Source organism: Schistocerca americana, chromosome 4 (assembly GCF_021461395.2).
Source record: "Schistocerca americana isolate TAMUIC-IGC-003095 chromosome 4, iqSchAmer2.1, whole genome shotgun sequence".
NCBI lineage: Eukaryota > Metazoa > Arthropoda > Insecta > Orthoptera > Acrididae > Schistocerca > Schistocerca americana.
The window spans coordinates 838,064,468-838,085,372 of NC_060122.1; the positions used below are offsets into that span (position 1 = coordinate 838,064,468).

General features: G+C 39.9%; 1 protein-coding gene across 1 annotated transcript; it reads right to left on the reverse strand.

The window, feature by feature from the left end:
- Positions 1–7,541: 7,541 nt before the first annotated feature.
- On the reverse strand, positions 7,542–8,642 carry LOC124613846 (piggyBac transposable element-derived protein 4-like). Its single transcript, XM_047142570.1, has one exon. It carries the CDS (start codon positions 8,640–8,642, stop codon positions 7,542–7,544), a length of 1,101 nt encoding a protein of 366 aa, XP_046998526.1.
- Positions 8,643–20,905: the final 12,263 nt, after the last annotated feature.

Consider the following 20,905-nt stretch of genomic DNA (forward strand, 5'->3'; position numbering starts at 1 on the left):
TTTTGGGTTCTCCATAGATGACTCTGTCAATATTGTCTCTGATGCTATTCCTTATGCTCAATTGGATTCCATGTCAACGACATTTTCATCCCTATTTTCCCCTGGGTTAGGCCATGCAAATGGCTTTGAAGCTCATATCACACTCAAACCCACTGCTCGGCCTAAGTTTTTTCGGGCTTGGCCCAATCCTGTGGCCCTTTATGATCGGGTCAAATGGGAGCTGGATCGTCTTACTGCTTCAGGGGTCTTGCACCTTTCACTTCAAGTGAGTGGACCTCTCTTGTCATTGTCATTGCTAAGCCCAATGGTGATATTCCTCTCTGTGGCAATTTCAAAGCCACTGTAAATGCTCAATGCCTCATCGACATTTACCCTATGCCCCGACCTGAAGAATTGTTCACTAAACTTGCTGGAGACCAGTATTTTTCAAAAATTGACTAGTCAGAAGCTTATCATCAACTTCCTCCCGACACTGCTTCCCTGCAGCTTCTGGTCCTTAACACGCCTTTCGGCCTCTATCAATACCAATGCTTGCCATTCGGGATTGCCAGCACCCCTGCTCTCTTTCAGCGATTCTTGGAACAATTATTGCTCCCTGTCCCTGGGTGTATCAATTACATGTATGACATTGTTGTCACTGGTTCCACCACTGGAGAACATCTTTAGAATCTCTGCACATTCTTTCATGTCTTACAGACTGGAGGTCTTAAGTGTAATCTTCAGAAATCACAATTTTTTCAGGCATCTATCACGTACCTGGGGTCCCAACTCTCTCAGGATGGTATTCGTCCACTTCAGCAAACTATCACTGCAATCAATGCCCTGCCCTACATCTATTAAGGAATTGCAGGCCTTCTTGGGGAAAATAACATACTATCACAGGTTTTTACCATCTGTGGCTTTGGTGGCTCAGCTGTTGCATCGCCTGTTGCATAAAAATGTACCCTTTCACTAGTCCGCATCATGCGATGCGGCTTTCCAGAAATTGAAGACTATGCTGAAACAGACCCTGTGCCTGGCTACTTATCAACCTGGCCAACATCTTGTTCTTGCCATGGATGCCCCTCAATATGGGGTTGGCGCAGTCCTTGCGCACCATTTTTCTAACGGTTTTGAACAACCCATTGCTTATGCCTCCAAAACGCTCACGGATGTCCAACGAAAATATTCTCAAATTGCAAAAGAAGCTTTAGACATTATTTATGCTCTTCATAAGTTTGGTATTATTCTTTATGGATCCAAATTTCATCTTGTTACAGATCACAAACCACTTGTTTCCTTGTTTCATCCATCAACGTCGCTTCCCGACAAGGCTGCACACCGCCTCCACTGTTGGGCTCTTTACTTGTCTCGTTTCAATTATGAGATTCATTTCCAGCTGACGGATAAACATGCAAATGCTGATGCACTGTCTCACCTTCCCATGGGTCCTGATCTGGCATTCGATAGGGATGAACTTTTGTGTTTCCACCTGGGTGTTGCTGAGCAGCGGGTTGAGGACGGGTTCCCCATCACCGGGGCCTGGCTGGCGGCTGCTACGGGTTCAGATCCTACCCTCTGACAGGTTTTACACTGTATTCAGAAGGGTTGGCCAGATCATCCATCCGCTAAGACTTCTGATCCATTGCGGAACTACTACGCTTTGCATTACCGCCTCACTTCTGTCCGTACTGGAAGCCTCCTCCTTGAGACTTTACGGCCAGTCAAATGACACCTATGGACGTTAGCAATCTACAGGCCACTTCCATCAAGACCAGTGCAAAAAATTCAAAGGGGGGAAAATTGTTGTGACTCGCCGATCTTTCAAAGTGCCGCCGCGCTGTTACGCACATCCTCTACATGCGGCGCTGTCTGCCAGACATCCAGCAGCTGCACCATCTAAGCGGCCAGCCAGCCAGCAGCTGCTAGACTTGGACTCAGTGCTGATTTGAATGTTACCATGTACGCGTGTCTTACTTTGTCTACTTGCTCTGTGACTTACATGTATTGTGTCGTTTTTGAAATATATGTGTTCAACTTGACGTTATAACAGCATGTTAAGTCCAATACTATTTCTGTTTTATATTAATAACTTCCCACTGTGAATCACACATGGATATGCTGTGTTATTTGCTGATGACAGTAATATAATAATTACAGATAGCACACCAGAAATGTTTTAAGTAAAAGCTGAAAAGGCACTTATGGCAGTCTGCCACTGGTCAAATTAAAAGTACCAAATGAAAGCTTAGTGTGTCCAGCTGGCGCAAAATTTTTAGGTGTGTGTGTTGACCAACAGTTAAAATGGGATGAACATATCAGGGTACTTGGAAAAAGAACTAGCACAGAATGCTACACCTTATGAATTTTAACCACAGTGTGTGATAGCTCATGCCTGAAAGCAACATAAACTCTCTAAATTCTCTCATCAGTTACAGAATCATATTCTGGGGTGCAAATGCCTAGAATGTGAGAAATGTGTTCAACCTGAAAAAAACAAACAATCAGAATTATGAGTCACAAAAGGGCACACTGCATTGAGTTGCTCAAAAAAATGGGGTGTTCTGACAGTTACAAGTGAATGAGTACCATATTCCAAATTGCAGTGTTCATTTAAAAAAATAAGCAATATGCAGCAAACAGCTCTATACATGATAATCAAACCAGATACTCATAGTTGGATGGATTGAATATTACAAACATCCAAATTACTATGCTTTACAAAGGAATCAAGATATGTAATAAACTGCCAAAACAGATCAAGAACATAAACGAACTCTATACATTTAAAAATATTGTAAAGAATATTTACTAAAAATAGTTTTCACTCCATTAAAGAGCTCATGCAGCATAAAATTATTACATATAAATAACCTGGTTAGCCAACTACAAAGTAGACAAAGAGAATGGGCTACATATGTAAGCAACACAATATCTTGCAGTTTGTAATGTACTCCATGCAATACAAATCCAAGGTGTGTTATTAGAGGGGTCTTATGATTAATTTCTCTTGTTTGAAACAGGCTCTTTCTCTGATTAGTGATCTCTACCATAAATCATCATCAGCAGCAGGCTCTTTCTGCCATATGTGTGTAATGCAGTGGTAAATTTGTGTGTGTGTGTGTGTGTGTGTGTGTGTGTGTGTGAGTGTGTATGTGTGTGTAAGACAGCCATTTCTGAACACAATTTTTTGCATCATTTTCTGCTGGTTGAGACCCTTCCAAGAGCCAAAACCATCAATGCATATTGTTGTTGTTGTTGTTGTTGTTGTTGTCGTGGTCTTCAGTCCAGAGACTGGTATGATGCAGCTCTCCATGTTGCTCTATCCTGTGCAAGCTTCTTCACTCTGAGTAACTACTGCAGCCTAAATCCTTCTGAATCTGTTTAGTGTATTTATGCCTTCTTGGTCTCGCTCTACAATTTTTACCCTTCTCACTTCCCTCTAGTACTAAAATGTTGATCCCTTGATGCCTTAGAACGTGTCCTACCAACCGACCCCTTCTTATATTCAACTTGTGCCACTAATTCCTCTTCTCCCCAATTCTGTTCAGTATCTCCTCGTTAGTTAAGTGATCTACCCATCTAATCTTCAGCATTCTTCTGTGAAACCACATTTTGAAAGCTGCTATTCTCTCCTTGTCTAAACTGTTTTACAGTCATATTTCACTTGTATACATGGCTACACTCCATACAAATACTTTCAGATAAGACTTCCTCACACTTAAATTTATACTTGATGTTAACAAATTTCTCTTTTTCAGAAACACTTTCCTTGCAATTTCCACTCTACATTTTATATCCTCTGTACTTCGACTATCACATTCCATTATCCTCTTTTTGCTTTTTTTGATGTTCATCTTATATCCTCCTTTCAAGACACTGTAAATTCTGTTCAAATGCTCTTCCAGGTCCTTTGCTGCCTGACAGAATTACAATGTCACTGGCAAACATCAAAGTCTTTATTTCTGCTCAATGGATTTTAATTCCTACTCCAAATTTTTCTTTTGTTTCCTTTACTGCACGCTCAATATACAGATTGGAATAACATTGGGGATAGGCTACAACACTGTCTCACTCCCTTCTCAAACACTGCTTCCATTTCATGCCCCTCGACTCTTATAACTGTTATCTAGTTTTTATACAAATTGTAAATAGCATTTTGCCTGGTTTATTTTACCCCTCCCACTTCAGAATCTGATAGAGAGTATTCCAGTCAACATTGTCAAAAGCTTTCTCTAGGTCTACAAATGTTAATCTATCTTCTAAGATAAGTTGTAGGGTCAGTATTGCCTCATGTGTCCCAATATTACTATGGAATCCAAACTGATCTTCCACAAGGTCAGCCGCTAGCAGTCTTTCCATTTGTCTGTAAAGAATTCATGTTAGTATTTTGGAGCTGTGACTTATTAAATAGATAGTTTGGTAATTTTCACACCTGTCAACATTTGCTTTCTTTGGAATTGGAATTATTATATTCTTCCTGAAGTCTGAGGATATTTCGCCTGCCTGATACATCTTGCTCACCAGATGGCAGAGTTTTGTCAGGCCTGGCTCTCCAATGGCTATCAGTAGTTCTAATGGAATGTTGTCTACTCCTGGGGCCTTGTTTTGACTTAGGCCTTTCAGTGCTCTGTCAAATTCTTCACGCAGTATCATATCTCCCATTTCATCTACGTCCTCTTCCATTTCCTTAGCATTGCCCTCAAGTACATTGCCCTTGTACAGGCCCTCTATATACTCCTTCCACCTTTCTGCTTTCCCTTCTTTGCTTAGAACTGGTTTTCCATCTGAGCTCTTGATATTCATACAAGTTGTTCTCTTTTCTCCAAAGGTCTCTTTAATTTTCCTGTATGCTGTATCTATCTTACCCAGACTGATATATACCTGCACGTCCTTACATTTTTCCTCTGGCTATCTCTGCTATGGCTATCCCTGCTTTGGCATTTTGCACTTCCTGTTGATCTCATTTTTGGGAAGTTTGTATTCCTTTTTGCCTGATTCATTGAATGCATTTTTAAATTTTCTCCTTTCATCAATAAAATTCAATATCTCTTCTGTTACCCAAGGATTTTTACCATCCATCATCTTTTTACCCACTTGATCCTTTGCTGTGTTCACTATTTCATCTCTCAAAGCTACCATTCTTGCTCTACTGTATTTCTTCCCCTCAACCATTCCCCAATGTGTTCTCTGAAACTCTCTTTCAGTTTATCCAGGTCCCATTCTTCTTAAATTCCCACCTTTTTGCAGTTTCTTCAGGTTTAATGTACAGTTCATAACCAATACATTGTGGCCAGAGTCCACATCTGCCCCTGGAAAATTCTTACAATATTAAACATTGTTCCTAAATCTCTGTCTTACCATTACATAATCTATCTGAAACCTTCCAGTGTCTCCAGGGCTTTTCCATGTATACAACCTCCTTATATGTTTCTTAAACTAAGTGTTAGCTATCATTAATTTATGCTCTGTGCAAAATTCTACCAGGCGGCTTCCTCTTTTATTCCCTACCCCCATTCCATACTCACATATTACTTTGCCTTCTCTTCCTTCTCATACTGTGAAATATTGAGAAAAGTTCAGTGCATATTTGAAAACAAAAGGTGTGGAATGCCAAGCCAAGGCATTCTGTTGCTTCATGACAATGCATTTCCACATTCTGTTGGTGTCACTCAGAACATTAACCAACAACTCATTCAGGAGCAGTTTGATCACCTGCTGTATAGCCCTAATCCTGCTGAAGTGTGATTTTGGAGGAAGTCGCTTTGACAATGATGCTTCTGAAAAAAAACTTTGTCCAGTATGAAAATGTTGTGAGACAACAGCAAAATCAGTGCCACAGGATGTGACCAGAGATGAATCAGGTATCTCAAACAGAGTTATTATTGATAACGAAATGGCAGAAAAAAATGAGGAGATAGAACTGTTGATGACACAGACTCAAGGAGCAGATCTGGCTGTTGCTGACATTGCTTCTCCCTTCTTTGGTAGCTTGGCTGAGGATGTATTAGCATTTGTAAAGGATCTCAAGTGATTATGTGATAGAGTTTGGTCATGTAAACAAGTATTGCAAATAGTAAGGATACATTTAATGGGAGAGGCAAAGAAGTTCATACAGTGTGTAGAAGTGTTACATAATGTAGAAACTTTTGATGAACTGAGACAGAATTGGACCTGAGGTAAAGGAAACAAAACAGTGCACAGTCTTTTCATGAGCAGTTCGGTATGGTGTCCAAAAGGCATAATTAGGCGTTAAAGGACCTCACAGATGGAATTAGGAAGTTGTATGTTCACTATTACAAATTGTCATAGTGAGGTGGTGAACAATGTGGTACTACAGGAGGCCATGCAACAAGCACTCGATTCTTTTCTGAGAGGTATGTCATCAGAAATGTCAGGGAGTGTGTGCACTGGAGTACCTAAAGATCTCTGTGCAGGAGTTAGTTTAGCATTGGAGTATGAGGAAATCAATAGTTTGAGAGAGGTGAGGGGTTGGAGACGTGTTTGGATTAAATGTAAAGTGTTTTAATTGCACTCATATGAGGCATATGCTATCAGCCATGAAGAAGTAATGGGGATAGTATGAGCTTCCAATGTTTTAACCTGTTAAGTGGACAGTTTGCGCACTCACCCCTCTTCCACAGAGGGTAATATACCCCAACGCGCCCATTCACGGTGGTGCTGCGCACTGTTCTCACGTTTTTCTTCGCATTTTCATTGTTGAATTTAACAATTGCAGAAGTTAACAAAACTGTTTTTTCACAATATTACATATCGTTTTCAGTGTGAAACATTAGCCGGCCGAAGTGGCCGTGCGGTTAAAGGCGCTGCAGTCTGGAACTGCAAGACCGCTACGGTCGCAGGTTCGAATCCTGCCTCGGGCATGGATGTTTGTGATGTTCTTAGGTTAGTTAGATTTAACTAGTTCTAAGTTCTAGGGGACTAATGACCTCAGCAGTTGAGTCCCATAGTGCTCAGAGCCATTTGAACCATTTGTGAAACATTTTAAAACAAGGTGCTGCACACAAGGAAACTTCACATTCTGCGCACCAGTATGAAGTCTCTTTGTGAAGGACTTTTCTCGTACACACCACACACCACTTTGTTGGTCTATTCTTCATTGTGGGAGGCAGAAGGTCTGGAAAATGCCTGGCTGTAAGGCATGTTGCCTTTGGTGTTCGAGGTGGGCATCCTACTGATGTCCCTTGATGTGGTGAAGATATGGTCAACTGTTCACACAGACTAATCAGGAAGCTCATTCTACTTTGTTCGCCACCATGATTCTTGTACAAAATGTATGCATTGTAGCATGCAATGTCCAAAAAGTCGTGGAAAAGTTTCTGATAGTATTTTTTCAGCCTGATTCTGGCCATCTGGTAGCTTTGTAAGTGAGATTCGCACCTATCCACCCCCCCCCCCCCCCCCCCCCATATCTTGTTTTAGTCAACGACAACTTGTGGCTTTTGAAAGATACCCTTCTTCGAGTTTACATTTATGAATGTATCGTCATGGAAGGTGCTGACCATAACGACGTCTCTTTTGTCTTTCCATTTCATTTCCATCTACTTGCCTTTGTACCCTGTTATGTACTCCCCTTCCTTCAGTTTTTCCTTTTTTATGAAGTCAGGGAACCCCTTCCTGTCTTGCCCGATTGTGCCAACAACATCGGTGATATTGCTGGTTAGTTTGTCCACCAAATCTATACTGGTGTACCAGTTGTCAAGATAAATACAGTGGCGCTTCCCAAGTAGATCATGTGCAAGCTCCAAAACAATTCGAGAGGTTATTTTTTCATCTGGATAGTGGATACCATAATTAGTGTCCTCTCCAATGTAAACAAGAAAGTCCCATATATACCTGGAAGTGTTTTCACAGAGTTTGTACAATTTGATGCCAAATCTGCTATGCTTTGATGGAATATATTGATTCCATCCAAGCCGTCCTTTCCAGAGCAACAACGATTCATCACCGCTGGTGTTCCTTTCTGGCATGTACACTGATCTGTATTTACGCTGCAGATACTTCATAATGTGGTGGATTTTGAATAGTTTTCTGCTGATAGTGCCTAGTGAATCATATGAGGTATTGTCAGCAAAGTGGAGGAATTTCAATAGAAGATGAAACCGCTTTTCACTCATCACTTTCCTGAAAAAAGGTGTGTCAACTGATCCGCTCTTTGAAAAGTACATTTTGTGGTCTGGTTTGCGAAGAATTCCTTGAAGTACAAGCATTCCCATAAGTGTTTTTACCTCGTCGTGTGTAGTATTCTGCCAACTGTGAACCCTGGAGCGTGCTCCTAAATTGGGATGAGAAGCTATGAACTGTTCTGCATATAAGTTCGTCTGTTCAGCTAACATTGTGCACAAAGCATCATCCACAAAACACATAAAACAACTCATCACATCGTTTTGTTTTAGAGGCACAACTGTACTACTATTACCACTGAACAAATATTGAATACGAACTGAAATAGCACGCACAAATTCAATAGGTACCGTCTGCTGCAGTTGTGTCTCATCGTCAGTTGTTTCTGAATCGAAGTCACTTTCACTAGCCTCAACATCTGTACCTTGAAAACTTTCAGAACTGTCACTGAAATTATCATCACTTTCTAAAAGCAGCTTCTCAATCTCTGAATCTGATAAACGACTTCTTCTCAACATTGCAAAAGATCACTCACTAACGCTGTGGTAAACACAGACGAAAAAGGTGCGCTTTTGCGGCTGCTTCACAGGATGCATTTTCTCGACGCAGGCTTGGGTGGACAATGTTATAACTAGCCTAGAACATGCTGTGTTGCGTGACAAGAACTGCCATCTAGTGGACAAAGCTCAACTAATACCACAGTGTCAACGGCAGGCCAATAACTCGTCATTCCCACTAGCTACTAGAAATAGAATGCAGTGGACAGATATATCCGCCGGACCCACTGTACAATAGCAGAGCATGGACGGATATATCTGTCATGCCAACTTAAAAGGTTAATGGGAATAGTAGTAGGAGTAGTGTAGGTCATTGACTGAGTTTGGACAACACGTGGAAGTGGTGTCTTACGTAATTGAGGGTTACAGCATAATCCTAGGATTAGACTTTCATCATCATCATCATGATGCCACAAATGACCTTCGATAGTGTGTAGTGGAACTTAGTGGGAAGATAGTTCAGCTACATACTGACAATGTTGGTCTGTCATGATGAGCATCTAGTATATGAGAAAATTCAGTAAAACTGTGCGCAATGAATTTACGGTATAATTTGCATAATTGTATGTTGTGTGGTACTAGAATGTTGTTATGGATGAATATGAAGCCTGATCTACCAGCTAATTCGTTATATGTAGTAGAACTGCTGGAAGATAGTTAAATTTGAATACAGCACTTTGTTTGGTGAAACATAGTATTGTACTTGTTCAGGAGTGGAAGGGGTGGGGGGGGGGGGGGGGGGGGATGGGGAGCAAGGTGGTACCCATCGACATACAGACATACAGACAAATAAATTATAGGGCTGAGGAAGTTGAGTTTTGGAAGACCACACTATTGGCTACATTAGAGATTCTGGATGATGGAGAATGCTGCACATGAGGTGTAGGCTGTATGAGGACACAGGATGCTGCTAGGAGTGCATTTTATGAAAAATTGAGGAATTAGGAAGAATCACAGAGGATGCAGATGGAGGCCCTGTTACTGGAGTTTCAAGATCAATTTTTTCTGCACTGCTGCACCAGAACTCCAACAGAGAACAAAGTACTGGAGTATTGGAGATCATACAGAATGCCATCATCACTGCAACAAGTTTTGTAAGATCTTATAAATTAACAGTTGGTTGATGGGTTAATAGAGAAAAATAGTAGCCCTTGAGGGAGTGGAAACTCTAGCCATGCCCAAGAAGTCTGTGGAAGGTTTGAAGAAGTATTGCTATTGTTGTGATTACTGCCATTTGAATAGTGAGACTACAACAGATGCCTACCCAATTCTGAACATCACAGAAACAATAGATAATCCAGGACAATGCCAGTACTTCTTAACAATGTACTTGAAGAGTGGATACTGTCCATTAGACGTTACTGTGGAGAATAGATGGAAAACAGCATTTACAGCTTATTTGGGACAGTTTTGATATAGAAGGATGCCTTTAGGTTTAAAAAAAGACACATCAACAGCATCTGAAATGTTATTGCATGAAGTTATGAAAGGATTAAAACCATGGCAGGTCTTGTATATTTTGATGACATAATCATCTGTTCAAGAAATATGCAGGAGCCTAGGCAATGATAGAGCAAAATGTTCAGGAGGTTACAAGAAACTTTACAAGTCACTTTGTGCTGGACGAAGTCAACTATTTAGGCCTCAGTATTTGTAAGGGTGGTGTGAGGATTGATCCTAGATTAATAAGTGCAGTGTAGGATTTTCGGGTACCAGGAACAATGAAGTAGTTACAAACTTTTCTGGATTTCACAGATTCTTATATAAAGTGTATAATAAGATCTGCAGATATAGCCTAATCACTTACACAATTGCTGAAAAAAGAGTATTACGTTTGTGTGATTGGAGGAATGCTGAGAAAGGTGTTGAGTCTGGCATTATTATTTCCAGACTTTAAGAAGGAGTTATTCTATCACATGATTCATCAAATCATGCTGTTGGGTGTGTTTTTAGTCAGGAGGTTACTGGTCAGGAACATCCTGTTGCTTTTGAATTGAGATAGTTGAATGGAGTGGAAAGGAATTACTCTACAACTGAGAGAAAGGAGCTTAGTTTGAAGCATGAAGTAACATACTTCCAATGTTACTTGTATGGTAGGAAGTTCCAAGCAGTGACAGTCCATGCTGCTTCAAAGTGGTTACAATGTTTGAAGGATCCAACCTGTACACTGACAAGACAGGCATTAAAATTCATTGAATCTTGGTATGAATTAATCCAAAAACTGAGGAGAAGAACATGGAAATGCAGATGGGGTGAGCAGGAAGATAGCGGTAATATGAGAACTAGGTCAGGATGTTGAGGAGTGGTGGACTGCACAGTATGCTGACATGAAATGTAAAAGATATGGAAAGCAGCAGCAGTTCCATGTGACTCACGGAATTTTGTGTAGAGGGACTAAGTTGGGACCAAGTGTGGTTGTGGCAGCAATATTGAAGGAGGGAACAGTATGTGAAATGCATGATCATGCCTTGTCAGGCCATGGAAGATGGGTCAAGAAATACTGATTAAAGGGATGGAAGAATGATTTTGGTCAATAAATTGTAAATTTTGTAGTGTGTGTGTAACATGTGAATTTGTATTGAAAGCAGGCACTGTTGCAGAAGTTGCCAGAGGAGGTGGCAGTACCATTTAATTTCATTTGGGTGGACATGTTAGGATCATTCAACCAAGCACCAGCAGGTAACCATTTTGTGTTGGCCACAATAGATTATTTTTCTTATTACACAGAGATGGCAGACCAGTATTCACTGTTGTACAAGTGCTGGTAAATAGATGAATACTGTAGTTTAGGGTGAAGGGCACAATAGCTATGTACTAGGTGACAAACATCATGTTTGACCTGATAAAAGAGTTGTTGGCTATTAAGAGTAAAAAATGGAGAACTAGTTCAGTTCATTCACAGGCTGATGGAAGGATGGAATGAGTTTATCAGACAGTTGGAAAGGTGCTTGGATATAATGTGAACAAACACCATTCAGATTTGGACTCAAATTTATCCTTTGTAGAGAGGTGTATAACTTCAAAATACACACTAGGAAAGGGTTGTCACCATTCAAAGTGGTGTGTGGAGAAAAGATGCCATTTCCATACAACATTATTGGATAGAGTTGAATTAGGAATTGTGAGTCAGTCTGAGAATTTACAGGAAAAGTGAAGGAAGTATGGAGAAACGTGCACCGAGAAAATACACACATCAAAGAAAGTTTTGCATCACCATGGTTCCCAGAACTCCTGAAGGTAGATGTTGACTGTGGATATTGTATCACAGACACAGTCCCTTTGACTGTTCAGAGATGTCACTAAACCCACCCAAAGATGTAAACAGCCATGCATGAGGAGCACCTATTAGACAGAGGGGGTCCAACAGCCTATCAGTTCCAGTCATTCCACCAGGAAGGAGGTTTACGGCTCATGTTATCTGTATTTCAGCCATGCCTAGATGGTCAATACCACAGTTTGATAATGTCTGAATTGTTACTTTGTGTCAGGAAGGGCTATCAACAAGGGAAGTGTCCAGGCGTCTTGGAGTGAAGCAAAACAATGTTGTTCGGACATGGAGGAGATACAGAGAGACAGGAACAGTCGATGACATGCCTTGCTCAGGCTGCTCAAGGGGTACTACTGCAGTGGGTGACTGCTACCAACAGATTATGGTTGGAGGAACCCTGACAGCAACGCTATCATGTTCAATAATGCTTTTCATGCAGCCACTGGATGTCTTTTTATGAGTCAAACTATGTGCAATAGGCTGCACGATGTGCAACTTTACTCCTGATGTCCATTGCAAGGTCCACATTTCCAACCACAGCACCATGCAGCATGGTACAGATGGGCAAAGCAACATGCTGAATGGACCGCTCAGGATTGGCATCATGTTCTCTTGACCGATGAGTGTCGCATACACGGGGGAACCCAAAAGTAACCGGAATCGTAATGCTGCACATCGTGTACTTGTAGTAGCAGGTTGCGCCACCAGAGGGTTGTAGTAGGAGCTCTGCTGAGTCATTCTGATACGTGGTGTCACCCAACAGTGAGAAGTGTGGTTTCTTTAGCAGCTCTTTGCGTGTGTGTACAGTGCAGATGTGACACGAGGAAATGGCTAGTTCTTACGAACAAAGTGTGACAGTGAAGTTTTGTTTCTTGCTCAGCAAGAACGCAGCAGTAACTGTTGTGATGATTCAGACAGCCTGCAAAGACCATGCTCTTAGTAACACACAAGTGTACGAATGGTTTTCTCTGTTTAAAAAGGGAGAAATGGTGGTTGAAGCAAAGGCAACATTGACAAAATTCGTGATCTCATCTGTGAAGGTCAATGCAGGACAATCGACCAACTTGAGAACTTGTCCAGGTTGTCCTGGAGCCCAATTCAGCGCATCTTGACCATCGATTTGGGGATGCGAAGAGTGGCAGCAAAATTTGTGCTGAAGCTTCTTACCAGACATCAAAGGGATCGTCTCGTTCAAGTCTGTCTCGAAATGAAGGATTCGTTCAAAGATAATCCACATTTTTTCAACAAACTCATTACAGGTGACGAGTCATGGTGCTATGGATACAATACAGAAAGTAAACAACAGTCATCACAATGGAAGTCACCTGGCTCACCTCGACCAAAAAAAGCTCGATAAGTGAAATTGAATGTGAAAATGATGTTGATCTGTTTTTTTGACATCAAAGTGATCATACACTCTGAATTTGTCCCTGAAAACCAGACAGTAAACCAACAATTCTATTTGGAGGTTATGAAATGGCTTCGCAGAAGTTTGTCATGAAAACGTCTGGCATTGTGGGATTCTGGCGTGTGGTTCCTGCATCACGACAACGCTCCCGCACACACAGCTCTCAGCGTTCGCCAGTTTTTGGCCTCAACGAAGACAACTACCTTGATCCACACGCCCTATTCGCTGGATTTAGCACCCTTGGACTTCTTCCTATTCCCGAGGATGAAACTAGACTTGAGAGGGAAGCGTTTTGTGGATGTGGAAGATGTAAAACGCAATGTCATGAAAGTGCTAGCAGGTATCAAAAAAGATGAATTTAAAAGGCACTTAGAACATTGGAATGAACGTTTTGACAAGTGTATTAATGCTAATGGAGGGTACTTCGAAGCAGATTAAGGTTGTATTTGAAAACAATAAAGTATGTGCTTTCTAGAAAGAAATCCAATTATTTTTGGGTCCCCCCTCATATGCCTTCAACCAGAGAATCATCGGAGACGTGTTTGGATGCAACACGGTCAGGTTGAACACCTTAGACACACTGTCCAGCGAGTGCAGCAAGGTGGAGGTTCCCTTTTGTTTTGGGGTGACATTATGTGGGGCTGACGTACACTGCTGGTGGTAATGGAAGGCACCGTAATGGCTGTACGAAATGTGAATGCCATCCTCCGACTGATAGTGCAACCGTATTGGCAGCATATTGGTGAGGCATTCTTCTTCATGGATGACAAGTTGCATCTCCATTGTGCACATCTTATGAATGACTTCCTTCAGGATAATGACATCATTTGACTAGAGTGGCCAGCATGTTCTTCAGACATGAACCCTATCGAACATGCCTGAGATGGATTGAAAAGGGCTGTTTATGGTTGATGTGACCCACCAATCACTCTGAGGGATCTATGCCAAATTGCTGTTCTGGAGTGGGACAATCTGGACCAAGAATGCCTTGATGAACTTGTGGATAGTATGCCACAACAAATACAGGCATGCATCAATGCAATAGGATGTGCTACTGATTATTAGAGGTTCCAGTGTGTACAGCAATCTGGACCACCACCTCTGACGGTATTGCTGTATGGTGGTACAACATGCAGTGTGTGGTTTTCATGCACAATAAGAAGGGTGGAAATGATGTTTATGTTGATCTCTATTCCAATTTTCTGTACAGGTTCTGGAACTCTCAGAAATGAGGTGATGCAAAACTTTTTTTGATTTTTGTATTAAGGCATTGGGTAAGCAGGAAAATGCAGTGAAGTGAGTGAGAACTTTACCACAGGACAATTTAGGACAAGAGGTGATATCAAGTCCATATACTCTGAAGAGGAAAATGAAGTTTGTAACATGGTACCAGGATCTATACCAAGTGACTGAGAGCACTCCACGAGTAAAAGTAAGCTGCAGTCGCCAACAAGGTCAACAATTGTGCATGATGGGCATCAACGGCCATTCAAAGAGGTGCCAGAAGTCATTCCAAGGGTGATGGGAATGCAACTGTGGAAAGAGCCAGAAAATAAGTGTAGTGATTCAAGAATTTCTGTGTAAATTCTAGAACCAGTCAGCCTTCTACCGTCTTGAACACACGATATTCTGGATTTTGGTGTAGGATAGTAAAATCCTACCTACTGCATGTAACATGTTTATGTGTGCAGGTTTAAAATAATTTGCGGGAAGAAGATAGACGTGGCGGTCGAACGGCACCGACAAGTACCTGTCGGACAGTCCATAGATGTGTTAGTGTGTGTGTAAAAGGAAGAACCACAGAGTTTATATGCAGCTCTGTGAATATTGTGTCACTGACTATTGTTATGCGAAATAAGAACAATTGAAAAAAGTACTCTTAAAAGACTCTTAATCCAGCCTTGGTAGAGGCAAGATCTATTTTATGATTTATATGAAGTATAGTCATGGTTATTAAGCCAGCTCTTTTATAAATGTAATTCAATTTGTTTCTGATGTTGGACACAGTGAGTGACTTACTGGAAGTTGTATATGTGTGTTGAGTGTAAGAGTTTGATTATACATGGAGTTCAAATATACCATTCGTTAATGAATAGTTAAGTTCATGTAACTACTTATTTCACGAGTAGAGTGAGAGGCTTAAATATTTCCGTACCTAGCATCATTCTACTGAGACAAAGTCAAGAGAGTTTTCCAGCAGCCAGCTAGCCAGTTGTGAATCTCAAGAAAGTCACCTCGTATAAAAGAAGTCGGAAGTTTGTACATTTCCTTCACACTTCAAACTGCTGTTTGAAATGTTAGAATGTGGCGACCTGTGTGAAAGGACCTGAAAAAACGGGAATTTTAAGTAAAAAACTAGAGAAGTTGTTACATGTTGCCCTACCAACCAAACATAACAACAAGGGATTTACTCTGAGACAATGGAATACGTTCAAGTATCCTACGAAGAAAAACTTGAATGAAAAATGGTGAAAAACATGAAAAATTCACAACTATAAAACAGCAATGAAGATTTCAATGCATATGTCTAAGAAGAAATACGCGTAGAACACTTCAACCAAGAAGATCCATTGCGGGGAGTATACAGCTGTCACACACATCGCGGGGATGCAGACACGGAAACAAACCTACATCCGACGACGTCGGCACCAGCTGCTGTTCACCGGTGCTGACCTGCCTCTACATCTGCTCACCTATGCAACAAGACTTCTACGCTGGGTGAGCATGAAACAAAACTTTATTTACTTTAACGCAAAGTGGTACTTACCATTGAGTGAACTTTTAAAGTTAGTTTTAAATGCTTACTAGAGCTAAAGCATATAAAAGCATGGACAGTATACAACAAATTGAGGACACTCAAGAACCAACTATGGCTGTGAAAGAGAATAAAGAAGTGGCAGACTGATCTGAGATGGTAAATTTAATCGAAGCTTAGAGTGCAACTCTAAGTGTGGTAAATTCTAAATTGAATACCCAGATTGAAGCTTTGAATTCTCAGAGTCTTAAGTTAAACTCATTACATTCGCAATTAAATGCCCAGAGTGGATCTCTAAATAGTCAAGTGACACATCTATTTTTGCTAAATGCCAAAGTCAACTCGGAAAGCAAAGAATTTAGTAATCTATGTGAAGGCATGGGTTCTCTTAAGACTGAATTAGATGCTTTAAATAGCGGAGTAGAGAATTTAAAAATAGATTTAAAGAATGAATTGACTCATTCCTTGATGATTCATCTAAATGAAATGTTTACTGGCCTTAGTCATAAACAGAACATTAATTTACAATATTTATCAAAAATATTAGAATTTAACATTGAGAACAGGCGCAATAATATGGAATCCGAAATTAATGAAAAGTTGGGATCTTTTGAAAATATGTGGAATGTTAAGTTTAATGCTGTAAAGCAGGGACTGAATACTTTGAATGAGGGTGTAGATAAGAATAATGAGTTAATATCGATTATTCAATTGCAAATTACAGGTATCTGTCCACAAGTAGATAATGTAGAAAGAAATTTCAAAGAGAAAATAACGAACTCTGATATCATAAATGTAAGTAGTTTGGAGGAACAATTTGAAGAAATTGTAGATCAAAAAGTTACCGAGAGTATAACCTCTGGAAACATGTCACATATTCTGTCTTCCGAACTTAGTGATACCAGGAAAGACACAGACGACTTGTGGAGAGAATTCAAGCTTATCCATGATAAAGCAGAAAAAAGGGTAACGTCACCTAATGTGGTGTTAACTAGTGAAGCTGTGACTGATTCACAATGGGGAGCTAATTCAGGTTTATCTAGACAATTCCCTAAATTTATGCCAGATGGAGATGTACATCTGACCCATTTCTTAAAAAGATTTAACCAAGCATTACCAAAAAATTGGGAAGATTCTAAGAAGATTGAATTTGCTGTGGGGTACCTTCTAGGGAAGCCTTAGAATGTGGTACATTAATATTGAGAATTTTTGATCTTGGGAAAACACTTCAAAAGAAATTTAAAGAAAAATACTGGGCTGTCAGTGCTCAAGAAAAGTTGATATCAGATTTATGGGACCCAAAATATTACAGTTATACTTCGGTTACTATGAGGAAATATTTCAATTGGCATTTAACATGAGCAAAGTATTTATATAACCCAATGGAAGAAGAAGGACTAGTACGTATTTTAATTAGACGATTGCCCATCTGTGCAAGAAAAGACATCTCATGTAGTGGTTGGAAAATGATAGAAGAGTTGTTGTCTTTTGTTGATGCACTTGATGCAATAAATAAAGGCTGTAATGAAACTTTACACCAAAGCGAAAGTTTGAGCAATAAAAAGAATAGCAGAAATAATTTTAAAAGGCATGAGGCCAACTTAGTAAAAGTACATAAGTGCAATAAGAAAATTTGTAATGGTAATTATCAAAAGAAGCATCCACATTCAAATATGGATCCAGTAAATTCTCAAGAATTTGTACCTAGTAATCAAAGAATACAAAATGGGAATGTAGTATCTCGTTTTGGTAACCAATGTATAATTGGTAGTAATGAGGAAAACATTGTTTAACCTGGGTCCAGGGCTGGGTCACAGGTTGTAGAGACATATTAGGAGGCCTCATTCCATATACATACATTAATTTTACACACAAAATGTCCACAAACTAATGGTTGCTGCTTGAAGAATCAAGCTTAGCCATTAATAACCCACAGCTATAATAGCAGGGATGATGGAAACTTGTGAGGTTAACGTATTTATAGATTCAGGAAGTGAGGTATCACTCATCTGAAACACATTTTTTAACCCACTGCAGAATAAACAGCACTTACTGTTATTGCCAGTGACTGGAGTGTACATAGTTGGTATAACAGGAACAAAGAGTAAACTTGTGAAATATGAAACTCAAGTGAAGTGCAGTATTGGAAATATATTATTTTGCCAAACACTATTAATAGCTGAGAATATTAATAGAGATGTATTATTTGGTTTAGATTGGTTATTAGAGTTTAAAGTCATGTTAAACTTTGACATAAATCTACTTTGTTTTGGTAGAAGGGACAGTAGATGTTGGACACCATTTGTGATGGATAGTTACATTGGAAAACAAACAACTGAGTTTCAGTGTCTATGATTAACAGCTACAGCATAATTTTCACCAAACATTAACTCAACATTAATGAATCCCAGGTGTTAACCGATCAACAAAGGCAAGATTTATGTAAAATTTTAATGAATTATGAAGTAGTGTTTTCCAACTGTCCAGGTAACATCAGGGACTATATATATAAGTTCAGAATCAAAGATGACACTCCATTCTTCTGCAAACCATATCCAATACTAGTGAGTTTGAAGGAAGCAGTTTGGGATGAGATTAACAAAATGATTCATAATAATATTACAGAATGAATTTCCAGTGTGATGAATAATCCTCTGGTTGTTGTAAAGAAAACTACAGGAGGGTACTATTGGTTTTAGATGCTCATACATTGAATCAACATATAGAGACATCAAGAGGCTGATTGATTCATATAGAAGAATTGTTATCCAAAATTGAAAAGGCAAGGTTCCTTAGCACAATGGATTTGACTACAGGATATTGGCAAGTAAAATTACATCCAGAATCCAAAAAGTTACACAGCATTTTTGTTTGATGGGATATCATATCATTTCAGTGTACTGCCATTTCTCTGTGTCTGTATTTATACATGTGTTAGATGAAGCACTAGGGAGAGATTTATTGAAGGATTTAATAATATATGTAGACGATATCCTAATAATATCAGCTACTTGGGAAGAACATTGTCTAACTTTGTGCAAAACTCTGAAAAAATTTAAAGAGAAAGGTATTACAGTGAAGCTGTCAAAATCACTTTTGCATGCCAAGAACTTAAGTTCTTACAGCATGTTGTAGGGTTAGAGGGAGTTAGACCGGACACTGATCACATAGAAGCTATCAAAGAATGTCCGCACCTCAGAAATGTAAGACAACTGGAAGGATTTATAGGTATGGCCAGATACTATTGACAGTACATATGCAGGCAAGAGCTAAATGTCCGGAGAATTTTATGTTTATTAAAGAAGAGAGTAATGTGGACAAGGGATCAAGGTGCAAATGATGCATTTGAATACATTAAAAGAGCGCTTGTTGTGGCACCCATGTTACACCATCTAGTTATGGGTGAACCATTTAAATTAATGACAGATGCATCTGATAATGGTACTGCTGCTGAACTTTTCCATGGAGAATGGGATCTGAGCAATGTAGAACACAGAACCATAGCTTTTGCTAGCTGTAGCCTAAATAAGGATGAACTAAATTACACAGCTACTGAAAAGGAACTATTGGTGATTAGCTGGAGTATTCAAAAGTATCAAACAGTATGCAGATCTGAAATACATATTTATACAGATCATCAAGCTTTATCCTTTCTTATGAGTAGCTGATTATTACACAGTAGGTTAATGCGATGGTTGCTTTTCCTACAGGAATATGATATTAAGATACAATATATAAGGTTTTGAAAATATTGTACCTGATGCTTTCTCTAGGCTACCCATAGGAATGGTGGAACTGAAATTTATGGAAGGACCTGGCATTACTTTTGCCATTAATTTTATGTCAGCAGAATATACGAACATCAGAGTAAAGGAAGTAGCTCAAAGAATAACAGGGGATATCCATCATGATCCCTATTTCACAGAACTATTTTCTGTATGTACGAGGGCCATTCAGAAAGTAACCTCCGGTTGATTTAAAAAAATACACCAAGTTAAATAAAAATATTTTAATATATACATCTTACAACTACATCTTTGCCCTATTTTTCTACATAGTCTCCATAGCGATTGAGGCACTTATCGTATCTCTTCACAAGCTTTGAAATTCCTTCTGCATAAAAATCACCCGCTTGTGCCTGGAGCCAGCCTGTGACCGCATCTTTGAGCTCTTCGTCATCATCAAACAGCTGTGACCCGAGCCATTTCTTCAAATGCATGAAGAGGTGATAATCACTTGGCGCCAGGTCTGGGCTGTAAGGTGGATGGTTGATAATGTCCCACTTGAAGGACTCAAGAAGGGCCGTTCTGCAAGCAGAGTGAGGACGGGCGTTATCGTGCAAAAAAACGATACCGGAAGTCAGCATACCACGGCGTTTGTTCTGTATAGCCCGTCGTAACTTTTTTATCGTTTCACAGTACACGTCTTGATTAATGGTCGTACCACATTCCATGAATTCAACCAACAACACCCCTTTGGCATCCCAAAACACCATTGCCATCAGTTTTCTGGCAGAAAAATCTTGCGAGGCTTTTCTTGGTTTGGTAGGCGAATTTGAATGTGCCCACATCTTTGATTGTTCTTTTGTCTCAGGGTTCACGTACTTAATCCAGGTTTCGTCACTGGTCATGATTCTGTTTAACAATGGTTCTCCTTCATCCTCATAACGTAACAGAAAGTCTAATGCAGAGGCCATTCTTTGAGTTTTGTGGTGGTCGGTAAGAATTTTGGGCACCCATCGTGCACAGAACTTACGGTAACCCAATCTTGCTGTCACTATCTCGTACAAGAGA